This window comes from Somniosus microcephalus, chromosome 17 (genome assembly GCF_052327205.1).
Source record: "Somniosus microcephalus isolate GS21.2 chromosome 17, FLI_Smic_1.0, whole genome shotgun sequence".
Lineage (NCBI taxonomy): Eukaryota > Metazoa > Chordata > Chondrichthyes > Squaliformes > Somniosidae > Somniosus > Somniosus microcephalus.
In genome coordinates this window covers 81653520-81671008 of record NC_141003.1, presented here as the reverse complement: position 1 = coordinate 81671008, position 17489 = coordinate 81653520, and the positions used below count along the sequence as shown (strand labels likewise).

The 17489-nt window shown below is 42.9% G+C and overlaps 1 protein-coding gene across 1 annotated transcript in view; it reads left to right on the top strand.

Moving 5' to 3' along the window:
- Window positions 1–17489, top strand: part of itih2 (inter-alpha-trypsin inhibitor heavy chain 2) — an 84510-nt gene that overhangs the window by 56993 nt on the left and 10028 nt on the right. Inside the window, exons 12-17 of the mRNA XM_086010740.1 lie at window positions 147–328; window positions 1682–1867; window positions 7014–7153; window positions 9157–9329; window positions 14312–14449; window positions 15314–15427. Coding sequence (XP_085866866.1) covers window positions 147–328; window positions 1682–1867; window positions 7014–7153; window positions 9157–9329; window positions 14312–14449; window positions 15314–15427 — 933 coding nt within the window. The remainder of the gene's footprint in view (window positions 1–146; window positions 329–1681; window positions 1868–7013; window positions 7154–9156; window positions 9330–14311; window positions 14450–15313; window positions 15428–17489) is intronic.

Below are 17489 nucleotides of genomic sequence, written 5' to 3'. Positions count from 1 at the left end.
TCTTCGAAATAGTGGCCATGGGATCTTTTGCATCCACCTGAGAAAACAAGTGAATGAATTACCCTCTATACGTACAATTAGCGTGTAAAAAAAATATTTGTGCAAAGCGGAATTCTAAATCTTTAGAATTTGACTTTAAAATGAAGGTGAAATTAAACTGAGCTCCATACAGAGGAACGTCAGAAAACACATGCAGGAAGAATTCTCCCTCTTCTGCCTTGGAATTGGCTTTGACGTGGACTACGACTTCCTGGAAAGGATAGCGCTCGAAAACCGAGGAGTCGCTCGGCGCATTATTGCGAATGTCAATGCATCCAGTCAACTGACGGTAATGCATTACTAATAAAAATTCAGTTGGGGCCCTTTGCTTCTCCTTTCCCTGTTGTTTGAATGCACGTTGTTTCTCTCTCTCTTCTGTTGTCGGCTCAGTTATAGTTGCAGCGTTGAGAATAAACCCAATTCTTCCCCCACCCCTCCTCCTTTTTCGGGCAGTTAATTTCAAAAAGTACTATTATACATTCATTACCCCTAATTAGACAAAGGAAAATATACACTGGTGATAGTACGTATTTTATTAATATATTTTTCTTGGGCAGATTGATGGTAAAGGATCATAATTTCACCCCAAGTCCTTTCCTAGATCTTTTATGTGTTTATATTGGCAAGCATTAAGTGAACATTGTCTCCATTTGAATTATTTTATCCTGATCTACTTTCTTTTTTTTAAAATTGTTTGTGTTATTTCGCGTATTCATTTACTGGTTCTCCTATTTTTCCCACTCCAACTTGTACCCCATTTTAATGTTACTTTACTTTTAGGATCTCCTTACCGCAAAGAGACCTGCTTCGCAGTCTCCCTGCCAATGCCTGTCCCGGGCCAGCCACCTGGAGGTGGAACACAGAGAACCTAGAGTGGTGGGAGTCAGCCTACTTCCGACTTTTCCCTTTGTCGCTGTGGGGAAAAATGCAAGGTCACCACTTGACGGCATGAGTCCACATCCAACTCTGTCATATGAATCTACAGTAGCATAGTGATTATGTTACTGGACTAGTAATCCAAAGGCCTGGACTAATGATCCCATGAATTCAAATCCCACCACGGCAGCTGGGGAATTAATCTAGAATAAAAAGCTAGTATTAGTAATGGTGATCATGAAACTATTGGATTGTTGTAAAAACCCATCTGGTTCACTAATGTCCTTTAGAAAAAGAAATCTGCCATCCTTACCTGGTCTGGCCGATATGTGACTCCAGACCCACAGCAATGTGGTTAATTCTTAACTGCCCTCTGAAATGGCCTAGCAAGATACTCAGTGTAACAAACTGTTACAAAGAAGTATAACAGCACTGTGGGAGTAGCTTCACTGCAGCGGTTCAAGAAGGTGGCTGCCTCACCGCCACCTTCTTGAGCTCAATTAGGGATGGGCAATAAATGCTGGCCTCGCCAGCGACGCCCACATCCAGTGAACGAATATATTTTTCAAAATCCAACTACTCCGTGGAGCAGTACGTCGGAGTGTCTGTCACTCCGTCATCCAGTTTTCCTACTAATAAGTCAGCCCCACTTCTGGCACAGGGGGATGAATTAACAGTGTGTGGTATTACTGTACTGATGTGTTGAAGCATTCATGTCCAGTTTAGATGCACATTATCAGGCTGTGATTCTAATTGTGTATGACAGGATTTCTACGAAGAGGTGGCCACTCCATTGCTGAGAAAGATTGAGATGCACTATCCTGGTGACGATGTGTCAGACGTGACACAAAATAGTTTCGACAAGTATTTCAGCGGTTCTGAACTAATTATAGCAGGAAGACTGACAGACAAGAGCTCTCCACTCTTACAAAGCCTGGTGACAGCATGCTCAGTAAGTGATGCATTGATCTTAACACAATTGTTTGGGTATTAGTAAAAATAATATACTTGTTATGGTTATAATAATTATTTGTTTTGTCCAGAATTTCTTTCCTATTTCCCTGCAGCAGTTGCTAGTAATAACATTGGCTGATTTTTCACCTCTGTATCTTAGGCAATTCCAAACACTGCAAGGTTGAGATACATTGGCCTGGATATTAACAGGGATGGGTTACGTAGGCGGGGCGGAAGGGGTTTCGGATGGGAAACCCGGAAGTCCGGTTTTCCCGCATGCTTTGAGTGTCTTTTGACCCTGATAGGTTCCCCGCCCTAAGTCAGCTTGATTGACAGGCTTGTCTTCCTGTCAGATGGGAAGCACACCAGAGCAGGCCGCAGGACAAGGTAGCTCCGATCCATGACCTTGGAGGGGGTCCGATCCCGGAGGGTTGGGTGCAATCCAGGAGGAGTGGTCTGATCCCCGACCCCTGGAGCCTTTGTATTGGGGGTGGTGGGGGGAGCTTGGGGGGGCCCGGGGGAAGCACTCCTGCTCCTCCTGGCCCACAAGCAATGCTGTGAAGGCACTTACTTTCTCCCCAAAGCTGGCCTCGCCTCCCTTAGGCTGCCGGGTTTCCCAAGCCAGCCGGCCCGTGAAAAACCTGCAGGTTAAATCAGGGGTTGCCAGGCTCATTAACACCTTTAAATTGCCAACCCACCTCCTGGGAGCAGGTAGGCTGCCCGCCCCTTGTTCCACCTCCGTAAAACTTGGAAATCAGCGGGTTGGGGTTGTGGTTGGGGATCCGATTTTTTTAATTTTCACCTCCCCCACCACTGCTCTCAACCCACCTGTTTTTGTGGTGCTAAAATTCCCCCCCATTAACTCAAAGGGGATTGAATCAAGCGCCTTGGTGAATACAGATTCAATAGTAGCATTCAAAAGGGAATTGGATAAATACTTGAAGGAGAAAAAATTGCAGGGCTATGAGGAAAGAGCAGGGGAGTGAGACTAACTGGATTGCTCTTCGAAAGAGCCAGCAGACTCGATGGTCCGAATGGCGTCCTTCTGTGCGGTACTATTCTATGATTCTATGTTGGTAATACGGAGCAAAAAATGGTGAGAAGCCATAAATTTAAAGAGTAACCTTAAAACATATGCTACCTATAGTTAATCTGGAGCATAATCGGGATATGTCGAAACATTTTTAGTTGGTTAATCATCTAAATTATTATGTGCAGATGCCGGTGTTGGACTGGGGTGGACAAATGTAGGAATCACACAACACCAGGTTATAGTCCAACAGCTTTATTTGAAATCACAAGCTTTCGGAGCGCTGCTCCTTCATCAGGTGAAGTGAAGAGAAGCATATAGGCACAGCATATATAGTCAGAGAAAACTGCCAGATGATTACAGGTAATCTTTCTAACTGCCCTTTATCACAACTCGGCAGAGAGATAATCACAGCAATCAAAGGTGTGAATGGTGTCCAAACAGGTCAGTCAGGAAAACATTACATCAAAGAACAATGAGGTGGGGTCACAAGGGGTCAAATGTTGCAGATGCTGGGGTCTGTATGAAAAACAGAAAAAAAAAACTTTGCTGGAAATCACAGCAGGTCCGGCCGCATCTGTGCAGAGAGAACAAGCCAACGACGACTCGAGTCTGGATGACTCTACGTCAGGTGGGGTTACATGTAGCGTGACATGAACCCAAGATCCCGGTCGAGGCCGTCCTCATGAGTGCGGAACTTGGCTATCAGTTTCTGCTCGACGATTTTGCGTTGTCGTGTGTCTTGAAGGCCGCCTTGGAGGATGCTTACCCAAAGATCGGAGGCTGAATGTCCTTGACTGCTGAAGTGTTCCCTGACTGGGAGGGAACACTCCTGCCTGGCGATTGTTGTGCGGTGTCCGTTCATCCGTTGTCGCAGTGTCTGCATGGTCTCGCATGGTACATCAGCGAAACCATGCAGACACTGCACAACAATCGCCAGGCAGGAGTGTTCCCTCCCAGTCGGGAAACACTTCAGCAGTCAAGGACATTCAGCCTCCGATCTTCGGGTAAGCATTCTCCAAGGCGGCCTTCGAGACACACAACTCAAAATCGTCGAGCAGAAACTGATAGCCAAGTTCCGCACTCATGAGGACGGCCTCAACCGGGATCTTGGGTTCATGTCACACTACATGTAACCCCACCTGACGTAGAGTCATCCAGACTCGAGTCGCCGTTGGCTTGTTCTCTCTGCACAGATGCGGCCGGACCTGCTGTGATTTCCAGCAAAGTTTTTTGGTTTTTTATACAGACCCCAGCATCTGCAACATTTGACCCCTTGTGACCCCACCTCATTGTTCTTTGATGTAATGTTTTCCTGACTGACCTGTTTGGACACCATTCACACCTTTGATTGCTGTGATTATCTCTCTGCCGAGGTGTGATAAATGGCAGTTAGAAAGATTACCTGTAATCATCTGGCAGTTTTCTCTGACTATATATGCTGTGCCTATATGCTTCTCTTCACTTCACCTGACGAAGGAGCAGTGCTCCGAAAGCTTGTGATTTCAAATAAAGCTGTTGAACTATAACCTGGTGTTGTGTGACTTCCTACATCTAAATTATTGTTTGAGGTTTTCAACAGTAAGTCAGCTCATAGATACAAACAGGACAGGCCAGAGTGCATAGGAACATAGGAGCAGGAGGCGGCCATTCAGCCCCTCGAGCCTGTTCTGTCATCCAATGCGATCATGGCTGATCTGCGACCTAACTTCATATACCCGCCTTTGGCCCATATCCCTTAATACCTTTGGTTAACAAAAATCTATCAATCTCAGATTTTAAATTAACGGTTGATCTAGCATCAATTGCCATTTGCGGAAGAGAGTTCCAAACTTCTACCACCCTTTGTGTGTAGAAGTGTTTCCTAATTTCACTCCTGGAAAGATCTGGCTCTAATTTTTAGACTCTGTCCCCTAGTCCGAGACTGCCCAACCAGTGGAACTAGTTTCTCTCTATCCACCCTATCAGTTCCACCTTAATAGCTTGAAAACTTCGATTAAATCACCCCTTAACCTTTTAAATTCTAGTGAATATGACCCTAATTTGTGTAATCTCTCCTCGTAACTTAACCCTTGAAGTTCGGTTATCATTCTGTTAACCCTACGCTGCCCTCCCTCCAAGGCCAAAGTTCAGATAGTGTTTTAACGAACAAATTAGGCTTCAACAAAAAGATTTCGGTGAAATTGGATATCCATATGTTCCAAGGTGAAGTTGTAAATTGGATTAGTAATGAGTCAGATAACAGGCAACAAAGGATAGGAAACAAAGTGAAAATATTTCTAATAGGGTCGGTCTGCAAAGTAGGGTTTAACAGCATTAACCTGCCAAACATAATATTTTGATGATCTCATTTTGTAAGTGCAATATGTAAATTTGCAGATGATACCAATTTGTTTGGGAATGCAGGGATGAACAGAGGAATATTGTTCAGAGACTTGCATCATTTAGCAACGAAATCATTTAATATTAAAAACACGTGCCTTAATCCCTGATATGTCTGTTAAAATTGAAGAAAGATTTCCTGACATCAGTCCTAAATTTAACTTTCTCTCGCTTGAATCTGTGGCCCCTTAACCTACTCTTACAATTTAACTTATGGTAATATTCCAGGTTTATTTCTTCCATTCCCCTCTCTTGTATGTCTCTGCAAGATCACCTCTCAGCTCTCTCTCTCTTTCCCAGGCAGACAAGCCCAAGTCTTATATTTCAGCTCTTCAGTAATAGGGATCAGCTTTGTGGCTCTTCTCCATACTGTCCCTAGCGTTTGGAGGCAATACTCAAGGTGCATCCTCACCAGAGAACTACACAGTTTGGTCACGACTTCTTCTGACTTGTATTCTACTGTCCTGGCTCTGTTGTTCGATATTCTATTGCCTTTCTTGATTGCTGTTGTGCATTGGTTCAACAAATTAACCATTGCGTCTACTAAAACTCCTCGGTCTCTTTCAGTTTCATCCTTGGCTATTTCAACCGCATTCACGGAGTGCATGTGTCACTTATTTTTTCTCCCTATGTGCAGTACTTTACGTTAAATGTAATATTTCCAAGTTTGCTGACGACACGAAACTAGGTGGGATTGTGAGTTGTGAGGAGGATGCAAAGAGGCTTCAAGGCGATTTAGACAAGTTGAGTGAGTGGGCAAATACATGGCAGATGCAGTATAACTTTACGAGCATGCGCGGTTTCTTCCGTTGAAAAGCCGATGAGCGGCCTGCGCGGGACCTCCAGACCACTGCGCGGCAGCTTAGCGGGAAGAATGGTGGGGACTGTATCTGAATATTTGACCACTTTGTATTGCTTTTCCAAATCCAAGCTATTTATGTGCAGATGAAATGTCTTTAAATACAGACATTTCCCCATTTAAAACTTATTAGTTATTGCTTTTGTTTAACTAGCAAAGACATTTCAATTGAACTTGTTAAGAATTCTTAAGCTAATTTTCAGTTCGGTTTCTGTTTGTTTCTAGCTCTGTTTCTCCTTTTTCTTATCGCTCTCTCTCTCTCTATGCTTTTCACACCTATTTCAGGAAGCAAAGCTGCAAATAAAAACTGCGTTTATATTTCCTTTGTGTATTTTCATGGCAAGTGATAGTTTATATAATAATGGACTAGCAGATGTGACAAAGCTGAAAGAACTCGAGCTCACAAGAGTTGATACGTCTAGTCATGTGGTTGTTTCGTGTTATTTTTAAGTCACCAACCCTTACTCAACTCATCAGAAAAATTCCTCGAATAAAATGCATCTGATTTGCTTGGATTAAAATATCTAATCATAAAGATATAATTTGGGAATCACGCGGTTAAAGTAAACTTAAAGGTTTTGTTTTATTTTGTCATTTTGTGGACTGGAATAGATCATTTAATGTGTGCGCAATGCAGCAAATTGAAGAAAATCCACTCAAGATTAGTGGCAGTAAAAATATCATGGAGCAATCTCTGGAGCATCAGTGGAAAATTTTTGATAGCATGCTCCTGTGACAGCGCCAGACGTTGCCGGTGGAAGTGGCTGGGGGCAGAGACAGTGGCGATTCTGGAGTGTAGGCCAGTGACGAGATTGATGTAAGGCACTGATGTGAAACCCTGATGTGTGCTTTATATATTCTGTCCTGTTTCAGGCAAATGATGACCTCACGTTTCAAGTAGAGGCCCCAACAGATGAGCTCGACAAGATGCTGGCTAAGCAGAAATACATTCTTCCAATGTTTACAAAGCAGCTCTGGGCCTACCTTACTATTAACCAGCTGTTAGCAGAGAGGTTAGTATCTTTGTTTATTTGATAATCATTTTTGTTTACTTTTTCCTTTATTCCCCACCTACCTTTCTTCTCTCTCAGTGGGCAGCACCCTTGCCTTGGAGTTATGAAGGTTGTGGGTTCAAGTCCCACTCCAGAGACTTGAGCACAAAATTCTAGGCTGACACTCCCAGTGCAGTGCAGTGCTGAGGGAGTGCTGCACTGTCAGAGGATTTCAGTGTCTTTCAGATGAGAAGTTAAACCGAGGCCCCATCTGCTCTCTCAGGTGGACGTAAAAGATCCCAGGCCACTATTTCGAAGAAGAGCAGGGGAGAGTTATTCCCCGGTGTCCTGGTCAATATTTAACTCACTCAACATCACTGAAAACAGATTATCTGGTCATTATTACATTACTGTTTGTGGGAGCTTGCTGTGCGCAAATTGGCGACAGCGTTTCCTACATTACAACAGTGACTACACTTCAAAAAGTACTTCATTGGTTGTGAAGCACTTTGAGACGTCCGGTGGTCGTGAAAGGCGCTATAGAAATGCAAGTCTTTCTTTTCTTTTTTCCTCTCCTGAAAGCACGAACTTATGCTAGAGTATGGTTCTACAGGTGTTGATAGCCTTCTGGTGCCTTGACTAAGTGCGCCTACGCAGTGTTGACAATCTATTCAATTATGGGGAGGAGCACCACAATCAGGCCCAATCTTGTTCTCGTCCAGTGGGAGTATCCAGCACTAGGTAGTGAACATGAGTCGGAATTCTAGCTACTTTGTCCTCTCCTTAGCCCAGGGGAACTGACGTCAATTGAAGGCGCTCAGCTAACTCAGCTGGGGTCATTCAGCTAAGACCAGCTAACTCAACACAAGCCAGGGATCAAATTTGTATGGCTGAGTTCCACGCTGGACTGCTGGGCTTGAAACCATAGAGTAGGACATGACCTGGTTCCCCATCCTCAAAAAACACACTTAGCAGTTGAGCCACTGAGGGAGTCTTATAAACTTTATTAAACAAAGGTTTTTATTTTTCCTTTTTACTCCACTTTCTCCCCTACATCTCATAGTAACCTTCTTCATTTGGGATAACATGACAATCTGGGACTTGGCTTCTTTATACAGGAAACTCTTTTTTATCTGGCACCGACGGGACCGGCGTGGTGCCGGTTGATCAAAAAGTCCGGATTACAGAGAGGTATACTTACCAAGGTACAAGAGCCCCGTACACGGCCACAGGAGTCCCTGTTGCACGGCCATAGGTGCAGGAACCCCGGTTACGCGGCCACTAATATATAGTAAAACTTACCTGAACCTACTCCTGAATTTTGCCGGTTAAGAGAGATTTCCGGATATTTAGGTGCCAGTTAAAAGAGAGTTTCCTGGACCTGTTATCATTGTGACTCAATCACCATCTGACAGGATGCACTGTGATTAGGGTACAACTAGTTTCCCTCAGGGTTGCAAGTGCTTTATACTGGGCTGTGCTTCTTCCAAAGTGGATAAACAGGCCATGACCTTTTTTTTTTTTAGGGTGGTGGATGCAGATTCAATAGTAGCCTTCAAAAGGGAATTGGATAAATACTTAAAGAAGGGAAAAATCGCAGGGATATGGGGAAAGAGCGGGAGGAGTGAGACTAACTGGATTGCTCTTCGAAAGAGCCGGCGCAGACTCAATGGGCCGAATGGCCTCCTTCTGTGCTGTACTATTCTATGATTCTATGCTCTGTCCGCTATTTCAATTAAGGCGTTAACCTGTTTAAAATAAATGGTGTACATCTCCATTAAAAGAGGAAAAGAATTTGATGCACAGTATTTGTACGATAATATCACACAGCGCAACTCCGAGTTGTTAAAGATTCCTGACAGCAATACCCCTTTAGAATAATGTATTTGATAACAGATACAAAAATGATCCATCAGCCACAATTGTATTGTGCATGATTAATAATATTTCAATTGTTCGTTTTGTCAGCCAGTATGGTTTACTTCCACAAAGATAAACTGCACTCAATTTCCGTTCCCCAACAGGATGCTGGCTCAATCAGCTTTACAGAAGAGGAATATTACAAGCAGAATTTTAACGCTTGCTCTGGTCCACCAATTTGTGACGCCTGTAACTGCTATGTTGGTGGAAAGTGAAGAGACTGGTCAGAAGCTGCTGGCAGATTCTCCGAAGGACACCAGAAATGGATGCTGTACAGGTTAGTTAGTACACAGAGCTCAAATCACACACAGCATTAAGAATCTCAGTGTGTACAGGTATGGCCCTGTGATGAAATAAAACAACTTGTATTTATATAGCACCTTTAACGTAGTAAAACGTCCCACGGTGCTTCACAGGAGCATTTTACGACAAAAAATTTCACACCGAGCCACATAGGATAAATTAGGGCAGGTGACCAAAAGTGAAGCCATGCTACTCGCTGGGCGTGCTACATACCTAGCCGGGAATGTTTTCCCAGGGTTGGGAAGCTCTGTGTTGGCTCTCTAGCTGGTCAGAAGTCCTGACTGCCATTGGACTCGACGGGGCCAATCTGGGATGTTGAGTGTGGCCTAACAGCAAGATGGGTCTCCATTTTTAAAAGATACAAAATATTTTTCCAAGTATTTCCTTCAGACTTTCCTTGCACTTAAAATATCAGACTCGTATAAAACATATAACAATAGATGTCTAATATATAACAATCGACACAATAAATTGGCACAGACTCAATACTAATTGCTTTTATTGAAAATTCAGAGAAATTCCAATCTCTGCACAACAGTGAAATCCTGCATGTTCATCATAAGAATTGCTAAAGTTTGAGTGGGTATAACGTTCCAAGAGTTATATAACAATGGCAAATTATAGGCGGGTAATCAAGTCCTATTGAAAACCTTTCATCTTTGACCTCAGATTATACATGGGTATAATCAAAATATTATTATATAAGTAACATAGTAATGAGCCATACGAACTGGAGTTTATTTATATAGACAATTAAATTAATTAGAACGTGGGCTTTTACCGAGAAACAACTGGAGCTCATTATAACTTAAAACCATCCTATCTTTACATATGTTGGCATGTATAGTTGAGCTTCTTACAACAATAAAAACTGATAATTTGTTTTAAAATTTGTATAACCCTATCCTATTAAATGAAATATATACACACACATTACCCTGTGCCTACCAATATACTTTTATATCCGTATGATGATTAAAAATGGCATTTTCATTTGAAGATCAGTGGAGTGCAGAATTCACAGTGTAATTTTAATATCACTGCTATTCTGGTAACATCCTGAGTACTCACAGCCTTCCTGCTCTATTTAATACAGATGGAAGGGTGGTTTCGACAAGATAACCTTCACATATTGCCAATATTGTGGTGCCTTCAGCTGCCTGGGCCCTAAGCTCTGGAATTCCCTCCCTAAACCTCTCCGCCTCTCTCTCCTCCTTAAAACCTACCTCTTTGACCAAGCTTTTGGTCATCTGGCCTAATTTCTTATGTGGCTCGGTGTCAATTTCTTGTCTTATGACACTCCTATGAAGTGCCTTGGGACGATTGACTACGTTAAAGGTGCTATATAAATACAAGTTGTTGTTGTTGTATGTGGGTAGAGAAGTATAGCGGTCACACTACTTACAATGTTCCTCTCACTATCACCGTGTCCACTTAGGAGCGAAAATTCTAACACCTCCACGCCACTGATCATATTGATTGACAGGTCACATCAAGAGAAACCAATTTTTAATTTCAGGCCGTTCTGATTTGAAGAACAGTCTGAATCAAACATCAGCATTTTTGTAATGAAGTTTCACGGAACAAAGCTTAAATACAACGAAAAATAATCACTCAAAGGAATAACACTGTAACTTTATCAAGAACAAAATTTGCTTCTGAAACAAAGGTGGATAATAGTGAAAATGCAAAGCAGCTCTGTCGGCATCTGAAAAAGAAAAAAAAACAATAGGTTCACCTTTTGGGTGGATATCCTTCATTGGAACGGAAATGACCTATCTATTGCCGACTGGCCTGTTACCTATACGTTTGTGTTTTCATTTCATATTTTCGGCATTTACAGTTTCTGTTTTATTAATATTTTCAGCATTTTTATCATTCCACAATATTGTCCATATCATCTAAATGTGACAAAGTATCACGGCAACATTAATACAGCAACCAAAATGGTGCACTTGTGGCATGGTTTGCTTAACAATATACAATGTCACGCTTTTGTGGCATCAGTCTCTTTAAACAGCAGCAATTAATGATTTAATTGGCTTTCAAAGCATCAAAGTCCGATCAACAACACATCTTCCGATTAGGCACTTTACAGCCTTCCGGACTCAATATCGAGTTCAACAATTTCAGATCATAACCTCGGCCCCTATCATATTTTTATATATTTTTTATCCACACTTTTGGTTTGTGCCTTTTCCCTTTTTTTTCTCTCCCACATGGCAGCTGTCCTTCACTCTGCCAGCGCATTTCACACTTCATCTAGAGCCATTGTTTGTTTCTTAATCTGTCCTATTACCATCTCGTCTCACCTTGAATATCTCTTCATGTCTCTTCACCCCCCACAGACCTTCCCTTTTGTTCTTTCATCCCCTCCCCCATTTCCCAGCCCCCAAACTTGTTTTTTAATCTGTTTCATTTCCTGCTTTTCTCTCAGTTCTGACGAAGGGTTTCGACCTGAAATGTTAACTCTGTTTCTCTCTCCACGGATGTTGCCTGGCCTGCTGAGTTTTTCCAGCGTTTTCTGTTGTTACTTCGGATTTCCAGCATCCGCAGTATTTTGCTATCGTATTAAGTCTGATCATTCATAGGAATGGGCTGGCTCATTTGTTACAAGAATTAGGAGCAGGAGTAGGCCATACGGCCCTTCAAGTCTGCTCTGCCATTCAATAAGATCATGGCTGATCTTTGACCTCAAATTCACTTTCTCCTCCGATCTCCATATCCCCCAATTCTCCGAGAGTCCAAAAACCTATCGATCTTAGCCTTGAATATACTCAACAATTCAGCATCCACAGCCCTTTGGGGTAGAGAATTCCAAAGATTCCATGTAGTCTGTGGGTCTTGCTGGTCCCTCCTTTATAAAATAGAAATCCCTCCTCCCAGCTTTAACATAGAAACATAGAAGATAGGAGCAGGAGTAGGCCATTCGGCCCCTCGAGCCTGCTCCACCATTCAATGAGATCATGGCTGATCATCCAAATTCAGTACCCTGTCCCTGCTTTCTCCCTATACCCCTTGATCCCTTTAGCCTTAAGAAATATATCCAACTCCTTCTTGAATATATTTAATGAATTGGCCTCTACTGCCTTCTGTGGTAGAGAATTCCACAGGTTCACCACTCTCTGGGTGAAGAAATTCCTCCTCATCTCAGTCCTAAATGGCTTACCCCTTATCCTTAGACTGTGACCCCTGGTTCTGGACTCCCCGACCATCGGGAACATCCTTCCTGCATCTAGTCTGTCCAGTCCTGTCAGAATTTTATAAGTTTCAATGAGATCCCCTCTCATTCTTCTAAACTCCAGCGAGTATAAGCGCAATCGACCCAATCTCTCCTCATACGTCATTCCTGCCATCCCAGGTATCAGCCTGGTGAATCTTCGCTGAACTCCTTCCATGGCAAAAACATCCTTCCTCAGATAAGGCGACCAAAACTGCGCACAATACTCAAGGTGCGGTCTCACCAAGGCCCTGTACAACTGCAGCAAGACATCCTTGTTCCTGTACTCAAACCCTCTCGCTACGAAGGCCAGCATACCATTTGCCTTCTTAACCGCCTGCTGCACCTGCATGCTTACCTTCAGCGACTGGTGCACAAGGACACCCAGGTCTCGTTGCACTTCCCTTCTCCCAATCTATTGCCATTCAGATAATAATCTGCCTTCCTGTTTTTGACACCAATGTGGATACCTCGCATTTATCCACATTATATTGCATCTGCCATGCTTCTACCCAATCACCCAACTTGTCCAAATCATCCTGGAGTTTCTCGGCATCCTCCTCACAGCACACACACCCACCCAGCTTTTTGTCGTCTGCAAACTTGGAGATATTACATCTAGTTCCCTTGTCTAGATCATTAATATATATTGTGAATAACTGGGGTCCAAGGACTGATCCCTGCGGAACCCCACTAGTCACTGCCTGCCACTCGGAAAAGACCCGTTTATTCCAACTCTTTGCTTTCTGTCTGCCAACCAGTTCTCTATCCAAGTCAATACCTTGCCCCCAATCCCATGTGCCTTAAATTTACATGCTAATCTCTTATGCGGGACCTTATCGAAAGCCTTTTGAAAGTCCAAATACACCACATCCACTGGTTCTCCCTTATCTATTTTACCAGTTACATCCTCAAAAAATTCCAGTAGATTAGTCAAGCACGATTTACCTTTTGTAAATCCATGTTGACTTTGTCTGATCCTGTCACTGTTTTCCAAGTGCTCTGCTATTACATCTTTTATAATGGAGTCTAGCATTTTCCCCACTACCGATGTCAGGCTTACTGGTCTGTAATTCCCCATTTTCTCTCTACCACCTTTTTTGAATAGTGGGGTAACATTAGCTACCCTCCAATCCATGGGTATTGTTCCAGATTCCATTGAATGTTGGAAGATGATCAGCAATGCATCTACTATTTCTAGGGCCACTTCCTTAAGTACCCTAGGATGTAGATTATCAGGCCCTGGGGATTTATCGGCCTTGAATCCCATCAATTTCCCTAACACCATTTCCCTACAAATACTGATTTCTTTCAGTTCCTCCCTTTCATCAGACCCTATGTTCCCCGACATCTCTGGGAGGTTATTTGTGTCCTCCTTTGTGAAGACAGAACCAAAATATGTATTTAATTGTTCAGCCATTTCTTTGTTCCCCATTATAAATTCCCCTGATTCTGACAGCAAGGGACCTACGCTTGACTTCACCAATCTTTTTCTCTTCACATATCTATAAAAGCTTTTACCCCCCCCCCCCCCACGTCTCATTGGCTGGAGGTTGCTATGGGTTACACACTTGGTTGCATCTCTAACATTTGTAACATCTACGCTTTCACAAACTGACTCCTTCTAGATGGAGATGTTTAACAATCTCCCGACGGAGAAAAAGTTCTAGCATCACCTGCCTAAATGGAAATAAATGAACAGATTATGCCCTGACTTGGTACTCTCTATGCTGTAGGAGCACCTATTATTGGAAAGAAGACATCTAGCATTCCACCTTGGGCTTCAAAAGGTTTAGCTACTCCTCCACCTCCTCAACAATTAATTCGTCCCGAAGTGGACTCAAAACTAGGTGTGCCAGTTCCTGTCACATCAGGTAATGATCTTGTGCTTGTTGCTTTAATCATGGATAGCTTTATTTACAGTTCATTTTCTTCCCAACTGGGTGAACTTTAAAAAACAGTATTTAAAATTCAGGATGTTATAGTAGCCTAATAGTCGAAGGATATATAACGACAGCAGAATATTCATCTTGCAAAAAAAAGACTTGCATTACTATAGCGCCTTTCACGACCACCGGACGTCCCAAAGCGTTTTACAGCCAATGAAATACTTTTTGAAGTGTAGTCACTGTTGCATTATATGAAACGCGGCAGACAATTTGCGCACAGCAAGCTCCCACAAACAGCAATGTGATAATGACCAGATAATCTGTTTTTAGTGATGTTAATTGAGGGATAAATATTGGCCCAGGACACCAGGGATAACTCCCCTGCTCTTCTTCGAAATAGTGGCCGTGGGATCTTTTACATCCACCTGAGGGAGCAGATGGGGCCTCGGTTTAACGTCTCATCTGAAAGACAGCACCTCCAACAGTGCAGCACTCCCTCAATACTGCACTGGACTGTCAGCCAAGATTTTTGTGCACAAGTGGCTGGAGTGGGACTTAAACCCACAACTTTCATGACGCAGAGGCCAGAGGACTACCCACTGAGCCACGACTGACACATTGTCCTACCGTCAGGGCCCTTAGCATCGTTGCTATCAGAGAAAGAAAAGTACCATCTCAGCCTGCCCATCCCTCTATCTGCTGCTGTGCTGCACACAAAAATATAGCATTGGGACAGTTACGCTAAGTGAATACCGTTTGTTTATTTCTACCAAATCCAATGAAGTGGGACACTGACTGTACCTTACTGGAAACCAGTTTAATAATCATGAATGTATTCTCGTCATTTAGTTGAAAACGATCCACACTTCATCATTCACCTGCCCAGAAGTAAACAGAATGTTTGCTTCAATATTGATCCACAGCCTGAAAAAATCCTGAGCCTGCTGTCAGATCCAATCAAAGGTAACAGAAAAACTAGCCTACTCTTTTCAAAGCACTCTTGTTTTTAGCCCTATTTTTTAATCCTTGTTATCTGTCGGAGTAATTAGCGGTGCCCAATTTTGTAATTAAATGTATAATCCAGGATTAGGGACAACAATGGAAAACTGTTTCTCTAATTCCTCATTTTAAATATAAAAATGTGTGAGTATAAAACTATGTAGTCTAAACAAAGTAATATTTTATTTTACTTGGGTTAAACTTTTTTAAAGAAGTTTTTAAACGTTATTTCAAAAAGAATAATAAAAAAAGACTTGCATTTCTATAGCGCCTTTCATGACCACCAGACATCCCAAAGCACTTTACAGCCAATTAAGTACTTTTGAAGTGTAGCCACTGTTGTAATGTAGGAAAAGCAGCAGCCAATTAGCGCACAGCAAGCTCCCACAAACTGCAATGTGATAATGACCAGATCATCTGTTTTAGTGATATCGATTGAGGGATAAATATTGGCCCAGGACACTGGCGAGAACGCCCCTACTCTTCTTCAAAATACTGCCATGGGATCTTTTTACATCCACCTGAGAGCGCAGACGGGGCCTCGGTTTAACATCTCATCTGAAAGATGGCACCTCCGACAGTGCAGCACTCCCTCAGCACTGCACTGGGAGTGTCAGCCTGGATTTTTGTGCTCAAGTCTCTGGAGCGGGACTTGAACCCACAACGTTCTGACGCAAGAGGTGAGAGTGCTGCCCACTGAGCCACAGCTGACACATGCATAGGAGGGATTTGAACCGAGGTGGTCTTGGACGTGGCGACATTGAATTAATTCCCAGCCAGTGCTAAAGAGGCCGTCCGGCAAAGGAACTACAGGCCTGGTAGGGAGATATCAGGTGAGGGGCACCAATAAAATGACTGAACAAGCTGGGCTTGATACAAGTGAGGTTCTTCCCCATGAATGCTACTTGTTCAGGGCTAGCAGTTAGTAACATTTGTTAAGCAGAGGGGTAATTTTATCCATTATCGCCGGGCATTAGCAAATCAGCCGCTTGTTGACTGCAATGGTAAAGGAAATTCGGCAAGTTGTAAAACGGGCGGCCAATTCAGTATTTCCCGTTTTTTGCCAGCCAATAAAAGATAAGATCAGAGTTTGTGGGTTCAAGTCCTAGTTTGGGTAGCAATCGTATATTTAATGAAGTTAATCCAGAGTGCTGGGATCCTGTCTGCTTCTTTATGTCAAGAATAATGATGGTAATGCACAAATCACAGAGGATGGGCAGAAGAAAAAAAAGAGTGAAGTCTGGGCAATTGTGGTTTGGGAATGTAATCTGTGAAGTCGAAGGAAGAAAGGAACCCAAAATGAAAATGTCCTCATTGGGAACTAATGATGGCGTAACCACCTATTAAATTGAATGGAGTACTTTCAGGATTAGCACAAAACCAAACCTTTTCACTCCTTATTAATGCAGGAGTTGTGCAATGTCATCAATGAAAAACTCTGAATCTGAGCAAGCTGGCTTGGGAGTGTCTAACATATGAAAAGGTCAGTAAAGCATGGGGTAGATTATTGCCTTCAGTGCCTGGGCAGTAATCTGACGGAGCAGGTTGTCTGCCCTTGTCGAACCCGCCCGATTTTCAGTCCTTTGAAATCAACGGGTAGGCGACATTCTCCTCCAGATTACCACCCAGGCGGTGAAAATGAAAATCTATCCCTGATGCTATAAAGAATGTCAAAACATTGCACAAATACAGGTGCGAGAGTCAGTTGTGGATCATAATGGTCGGTTAATATCCTGAAGGTTTTGCTCAATTACTTTTGGTTTCAGAAAGATATTTTACAGAGTTCCCACTGCTTTGAAATGTACTTGTGGTTATTTACCTACTCGGGAGATTGATAGGCCTGGTCCTCCTCCAGCATCAAGTATATTGGTGCGGATTTTGTGGTCAGTGGCGAAGGAATGGCGTTCGCTGTTCACTATGCTGACAGCTGCCCACAAAGTTTTGGTGAGCTTTTGAGCAGAGACTTGCTCTAATCCGGCATCTGATCCAGTGCAGAGCCCTCTGCAGGGGATCTATGGCATGTGTG